The 7,994-nt window shown below is 39.3% G+C and overlaps 1 protein-coding gene across 1 annotated transcript in view; it reads right to left on the reverse strand.

The window, feature by feature from the left end:
• Positions 1 to 348: 348 nt before the first annotated feature.
• The window catches only part of LOC136841001 (uncharacterized), a 35,721-nt gene continuing 28,075 nt past the window's right edge, over positions 349 to 7,994 (reverse strand). Inside the window, exon 7 of the mRNA XM_067108020.1 lies at positions 349 to 2,715. Within this exon, the coding sequence (XP_066964121.1) occupies positions 2,620 to 2,715 (96 nt within the window). The 3' untranslated portion in view covers positions 349 to 2,619. The remainder of the gene's footprint in view (positions 2,716 to 7,994) is intronic.

Genomic DNA, 7,994 nt, shown 5'->3' on the forward strand with positions numbered 1-7,994 from the left:
TGAATAATAAATGCATTGCCTAATTAATTCACCCTCCTGCTAACCTTGTGAAGAAACACCTTTTGAAACTGAACAATAGGTATCAGCGAATCTCTAGACAATGAAGTGGGCAGGGGAGGTCTAGCAAAAGATGATATACATTTGTGGCCATTAGGCATCTCTCGGTACTCTTTAAAATGAGGCTGCAGATTATGAAACAGTTTTTGGGCAAATGTAACTGGAAAAAGCTGGGTTTTAGGGATTGGTCACGATGACTTAAAAACAAAATCAAAGACTTATTTTTTATATCATGACTTTATTGTTTCGACCATATGCAGTGTCAACTCAAAGGAGAATCAAATAAGAAGCCAGACTTATTTATTTATTCTAATAAATAATTACAATGGTAGTAACATTATATTATGAATCGTTAATGACTGATGAATTTCTGTGTTTAACAATGATGATAACCATTGAGTGCTAAAAAAATCGGGAGTAGTCTTTTGTTTAAAGATCTGCCCGGTTGCCAATTTTACAAAACAACTTGACACGTGTGTGACAGGCCTTTGAATGTTTTTGAGACAAACCCTGAGGCTATAATTATAAGATTATAGGGGTTGTTTTTCATTTCCAAGTATTTTAACTTCCTTCCTATTCCGCCTTGCTTGGGATTTGTCGTCAGTTCATTTCTTCTCCACAAGTTTTCAAAATGTTGATAATTAATGTTAATGACATAAGAGATATCGTGATTACTTTGTAAAATGGTGAAGTGGCATATGATGTTTTTGTTCTTCCAACAAAGAGCGAGAGAGTGAGATCTGTTTGTATACGATTGTTTATTTTCTCACTCGTCCAACTTACTCTGTGTTCTGCTTTACTTCATATATCCTTGCTTACCAATTTATTCTTTACCTATGGTATTAAGAAATCAAGATATTTGTGGAAAGGGGAAATGCCTCCAAACATACCGTGACCACCAAAACTGGCCCCCTGGAGACAGTCTTAAGCTGCTCATCCGTGGATTTAAACGTTTAAGCACGTGAAGCTGTTTGAAATATTGGCAGCAGCGCCAAAATGAGATGCCATGTTGATAGAAAATCTGATTCCGTTTCTTGTTATTGCATAAAAAACTTTATCAGTCGTGAACCTATGTAATTGACTTAGAATTCTGCGTAACGAAAAAGATGATATTTGATATCTGTAATGGGAGAAATGGTTTTATCTCTCTGTTGTTATAGATTGGCATATATGCGGAGATTAAACACACGTGGAGAGGACCCGGACAGCCCCACCAGAGAGCTCATTTCATTCTGGTTTTAGTATAGGTGCTTCAGTTCACCTGGCTTGAACACCACTAGCTCGGGGCCTCGGGCTGACGGGCTGTCGAACAACTCGGAACTTCGGAAGGTCAGTTACGACAGCGCTGCCGTGTGAGAAGTACGGCCGCTAACGCTGCCTTTAGTGTCATATTTAGCATAGTGAAGTGATTTTTATAATGGCAAGCGGAGGTAAGTTCATATACAATAATAGTTACTATTTTTATATTACTGTTATGCGTGTACTGATCTTCCGTTAGGCTAAGCAGTGTCGTTCAAAAACAGTGTTGCCCAAATTGATTGTTATGGTATTTATTATGCACGTGTTGCAGATTCAGTACAATAGGTATTGTCGGCCTCTAAAACAGACAGTGCAATGTGAATATTAGTGTAGGTCGGATATAATGAATAAATGACGTAAAGCGTGTATTTTCCCATTTTCAAATAAACGACGTCTATATTGTATGCGAAATAGATGCTAAATGTACATATTTTAAAAATCTTTGGCATTAACAAGGTTTTAATGATACATCATTAAGTTGACCGTATGTGATGTTTCTGTCTGTGTCGTATGCTTTGGATGCTCGAAGATGGAAGTCAGTAGACAACGCAATGTGGCTGCATGAAGATGGATCATATTTGTGGTAAAATTTGAAATTTCTGAAATGTGGTAACTTTCTAGAGTCGTTCACTTTACCAAACTTGTCTTTGTACTATGTCCCGTACTTGCGTAAGCTGTCTTACCCAAACCAACCACTAACTGGCCATTAACTTCCAAACAAGAAGGAACTGTAATCAACAAAAAAGAGGTGCTCTTACGTTGGTTGAGCGTGGCAGTGGGAAGGGACGTGATGTGATGTTTGAGAGACTTGTGTTACTGTCACCTTTTTAGCTGAGGATACGATGAACATTTTCTTATCGGTCGAGATTGTAATGGGAGAATGGGGCTACTGGTAGCCTCGGGTTAAAGTCATCATGACCAGTTAAAACTTGTTAACTTTTAAAGGAAAAAATTGCCATTCTTAGCGTGAACTTCAGTGAGTTATTTCACAAGAACAGAAAATATACATCTTTTTTAGATATTTCATAAACATCATACTTCGTAACAGATGATTATCATACCCCGTAATGATGGGTGCAAAATGTTTTGCACCTGAGTACAACTACTGTGCATAAGTTACGACAAAATTTTAAATACAAAAACTTTAATTTTAGAAATACGACTCTGGCAAAACAAAAGTTTTGTAAACAGACTTGTCAGGTACTCTACATCATCATTTGTTAGGGCAACATCATCCCCATAAAGGAATAAGCATCTTCGTTTTCAAAATACAAAATCCACCAGCGTTAGCTCTTTCTTGATGTCGAAGCTCTCTTCTTTCTTGCAGGCGGATTCTCCTGAAGCTGTAGTTTTCTTCATCTGTGAAAGAAACTCATTTATCTCAGGAAACCTGGGAAATAGTAAGGCCGGCAAGAACGACAAGTCATACTATATACAGTTTCAATAGTTAATTTGTACTGGAAAAAAGGGTTAGCACTATCCGAAAATATCTCAAAAAATGACCAGAACACTGACGTTTGTATCACTTTAAGCAATGTGAAGAAGTACCATTCAAAATTTTTAAAATTATTTTCTAGAAATTTATATCATTATAGCTTACAGACCATTATCTTACGTTATACTGTCAGGAACAGTGAGGTGTTGCCCGAAATCATTTTATCAATTGAATATTAGATTCGAGTCCTCTCGAATTCCTATTAGCCGTCTCCCTGTTCTAGATGCAGCTCTCGACTCATATTGTAGTAAGCTCTGCCCTCCGTTACTTTTGGTCTGGATAAAGTCGGTATAGCACTGGTTTCAGTGAATATATGACATTAATTTCCTCTAGGACGGAATCGATTAGCTTAAATTTTCGCATGATACAATTACAGTAGTTAATCTTCACGCAATACTCAGTGAAAGTTGGCATAGTGAGATCTGAAGTTTCTGGGAAACCCATTTGATCTAGTAGATAACTTGCAGGTACTTCTCAGAGGCACATGCATGAGATATTTTGAGCCTTCTGTTGCGGCCACATTATTATTATGGTCTCATCAGTTACGTCATTGTTTTGTCATCTTTTTACCCGATGAAGAGGATGTCTGAGATTTTTAGAATAGTACATATTTTCAAAACTCTATACTTTTCATGCTGCTTTTTAGTTCCCCTCAGAGAATATTGAAATATCAAGAATGAAGTGGGTTTATAATGTAATTAAAGCTAATATTAGTTAACTTGACTAATGATTAACTGATCACAGCCAACCTCTGTGATTTGGAGGGTGGAATGGCAATTGTCGACAACGTTGATTAATCAGTGCCTGAGACATTAAAATGTATTAAAAATTACAGGATATCCCATGACAGGTGTGTGCGTGCTTGGTGGTACAGAGCGTGCCTTTAATAGATCAGTCCGTAAATACTGTTGTTATTGTGTCCTTAATGCATTTATGAAAGCGGAGATGGGATGTTAACGAGTGGGTCCTTGATAGAGTGGCGGTTAGTGAAAGATAGGGGCACTGCAAAGTCCCCACGGTTAATCACAAAATGGATATGGAAGCAATATGAAGTCTTGAGTAAAAGACAAAGTTCTTTGTTGTTTAGTTGCCTATTCATTTAGGTTACGAATTACAGTGTATAACACCATACAAAGATAAGGGATTGAATGAGCTGGATTTTTACTGACCCTAAGTCTCACGTCAATCTTGCATAGTCTGTTGGTGGAAAGTTATGATTAGGACTTGTCTCCCCTCTGAGTAGTCATGTTGAGTTACTGGAGAATAGCTAAGGATACCACATCATATTTCAGTAACGTTTTCTTATGTTTGCCTGATCTTAACTGCATTGATTCTACAGTTTGTCCATGGATAGTAGACCTATGAGGTGTACTGTGACCTCCATTTCTTGAGGAAAGTGATAATTTCTTTGCTCATTATACTCTTGCAACCATCTGTGGTAATCCATCCTTGGGCATCCTATTTATTGCCACTATCAGCTGGTGGGAAAGTGAGCCATTTATATCCAACCAGTCATACTGTCATTGTAGACATACTGTATATATAAATATATATATATATATATATATATATATATATATATATATATATATATATATATATATATATATATATGTCCATCCAGCTGAAACCACTCTAACACTGTACATTAGAATGAATATGCTGGGAGCTGTTTGTGAATTAATGTTTCAGCTGACTGGAACGTCATACTTTTTGTGTGGAGCACCTGGCATGTTGGTACTGTAGATCACCCTCCATGCCCATGCCTGATTGGGGAACATAATTTTGTCTTTCCTTGTATGGCACAGAGCTCAGTCCTTGATGCTTGGTATGTTGCATGGTGACAGAGCACTTCCAGAATCACAAAATGCATATACTGTATCCCTGGTTATTTATGTAAACTCTAGGTCCTCGGCTGTAGATCACCTGTTTTAGATGCTGTTGAATTGCAGAAGGCATGCTACTTTCCACAGCTTCTTCAGTTGCCAGTCTCTGGCTATGACTTGAGTTGCTAGTAGCCAGTAGCTAATCTGCAGATGATGATCTTTGTTCACTTGAACCATTATTGCAGATTTATGTTCCAATACAAATGTCTACTTGCTGGTGTCTGTGGGCCTCTGCAAAGACTTGGATGTAGTAATGAATAAGGTACCCGTTGGTTTTTTTAATATGAACTGAGCCTGATGCTAAAGATAGTGGTTGTTGCAGTCATCAGGAATTTCTAAATGGTTATGACCCCTAAATTGGTGTCCTGTTCCAGGAGCATCTCCAGGGACTTGGCAGCAGCTTTCCTCATCCAGTTCTACCAGATGAAAGCCCAGATAAGTATCTGCTGCAAAATGTTGGAAGGCAGAGGACTCCAGGATACCCTATTGAACAACATAGGGGTGTGATGCCTCAGTCAAAAGGTATCAAGGCATTGGTAATTCACCTTGCATCAAGAGGATGATTTGATTCTTGACTATGATGACCTTTTGTATGTACCATTCAGAAGCTTCACTTGTAGGGACTTCCTCAATGATGCTTCTTTTTATGCCCTCGTCAAATTGTTGCCCAACCTACACTTCCCTATGTTTGTGTATAGATGCAAGGGTGTGGCGTATGTTGGGCATAGCACTTAAGGTGAGTGTGATTGTGTTTGTCCACCATCATGGGTTATTTTCTTTTCTGAATCTCATTGATGAGATTGATGAGAAGTGTCAGAGTAATCATTGTCTGAATCTTGATACATATTCTTCCAAGGGCATAAATCATATGAGCAAAGGTCTGGGCAAGTATGACTTGTCTGTTGTTCAGTATACTGTACTTGCTGAAATGGGTATTTTGGCAAGGGAATGTCTTGTCACCAGCCCTAGATCCATGAATTCTGATAGGGAGATGTATGTTTTTGCTGACTTTTTGAAGTGGACAGTCTTGTCAGGTTCCACAGTTGCCATGGTACATCTGGAAGGGGGTAGAACTTTCACATTGTAGGTTCATTTTAGTGATGCCTCTTAGTTATGTCCAGCACTATGAAAGCGCATGTCCCCCATTGAAGGATGACATTAGTGATAAACCCTGTGCCACACATTTGAGTTCAGTGTTTGCATGTGTGTTTGTGTATATATATATTTATTAGCTGACCAACCCCACTGCCTGGGAAAACTCTGAATGACAGTCTACATGTAAGGGGGGGGGGAAAGGGAAAGGGAGGGTAGGGAAAAGGGAAGGGGGAAGGGGAAAGGGGAGAGAAGAGGGAATGGGGAGGGGTTTGAATTGAAGATCCGACTGACAGTTCTACTTTTTTCATGCAAACGTTCACCCTACGAACAGTCGTGGTAAACTGACAGGTATTACTGTGGTGACTGTCCCTTTTATCCAGGTATTACAGTGCTGTCTGTCCCATGTATCCAGGTATTCCTTTGATGATTGTTCCTTTTATCCAGGTATTACTGTGGTGACTCCCTTTTACCAGGTATTACTTTCTGTCTGTCCCTTTTATCCAGGTATCAGTGTGGTGACTGTCCCTTTTATCCAGGTATTACTGTGGTGACTGTCCCTTTTACCCTGATATTACTGTGGTGACTGTCCCTTTCATCCAGGTATTGCTGTGCAGTCTGACACCTTTAACCAGGTATTACTGTGCTGTTTGTCCTTTTTATTCATGTTTTACTGTGGTGATTGTCCCTTTTACCCAGGTATTTCTGTCCTGTCTGTCACCTTTAACCAGGTATTACTGTTCTGTCTGTCCCTTTTATCCAGATATTACTGTGGTGACTGGTTACTGTCCCTTTTATCCAGGTATTACTATGCTGTCTATCCCCTTTAACCAGGTATTACTGTGCTGTCTGTCCCCTTTAACCAGGTATTACTGTGCTGTCTGTCCCTTTTATCTAGGTATTACTAAGGTGACTGTCCCTTTTATCCAATTATTACTGTGGTGACTGTCCCTTTTATCCTGGTATTACTGTGCTCTCTGTCTCTTTTATCCAGGTATTATTGTGATGACTGTCCCTTTTATCCAGAAATTACTGTGGTGACTGTCCCTTTTATCCAGGTATTACTTTTCTGTCTGTTTCTTTTATCCAGGTATTACTGTGGTGACTCCCTTTTATCCAGGTATTACTGTACTGTCTGTCACCTTTAACCAGGTATTACTGTTCTGTCTGAGTTCCTCGTCGGACGAGTTGGTAGAGTTCTCGGCTAGCACTCTGCTAGGCCCGAGTTCGAGTCTCCAGCCGGCCATTGAAGAATTAGAAGAATTTATTTCTGGTGATAGAAATTCATTTCTCGCTATAATGTGGTTCGGATTCCACAATAAGCTGTAGGTCCCGTTGCTAGGTAACCAATTGGTTCTTAGCCACATAAAATAAGTCTAATCCTTCGGGCCAGCCGTAGGAGAGCTGTTAATCAGTTCAGTGGTCTGGTTAAACTAAGGTATACTCACTTACTGTTCTGTCTGTTCCTTTTATCCAGGTATTACTGTGGTGACTCCTTTATCTGTTCTGTCCCTATCTAGTTTACTGCAGACTTTTATCCAGGTATTACTGTGGTGACTCCCTTTTATCTAGGTAGTATTGTGGTGACTGTCCCTTTATCTAGGTATTACTGTGGTGACTGTCCCTTTTATCCAGGTATTACTGTACTGTCTGTCACCTTTAACCAGGTATTACTGTTCTGTCTGTTCCTTTTATCCAGGTATTACTGTGGTGACTCCCTTTTATCTAGGTAGTATTGTGGTGACTGTCCATTTATCTAGGTATTACTGTGGTGACTGTCCCTTTTATCCAGGTATTACTATGGTGACTGTCCCTTTTATCCAGGTATTACTGTGGTGACTCCCTTTTATCTATGTAGTACTGTGGTGACTGTCCCTTTATCCAGGTAATACTGTACTGTCTGTCACCTTTAACCAGGTATTATTGTGTTGTCTGTCCCTTTTATCTAGGTGTTACTATGCTTTCTGTCCCCTTTATCCAGATATTACTGTGGTAACTGACCCTTTTATTCAGGTATTACTGTGGTGACTGCCTCTTTTATCCAGTTATTACTGTGTTGTCTGTCCCCTTTATCCAAGTATTACTGTGGTGACTGTCCCTTTATCCAGGTATTACTGTGGTGACTGTCCCTTTTATCCAGGTATTACTGTGCTGTCTGTCACCTT

Source organism: Macrobrachium rosenbergii, chromosome 8, assembly GCF_040412425.1.
Source record: "Macrobrachium rosenbergii isolate ZJJX-2024 chromosome 8, ASM4041242v1, whole genome shotgun sequence".
In the NCBI taxonomy this organism is placed as follows: domain Eukaryota; kingdom Metazoa; phylum Arthropoda; class Malacostraca; order Decapoda; family Palaemonidae; genus Macrobrachium; species Macrobrachium rosenbergii.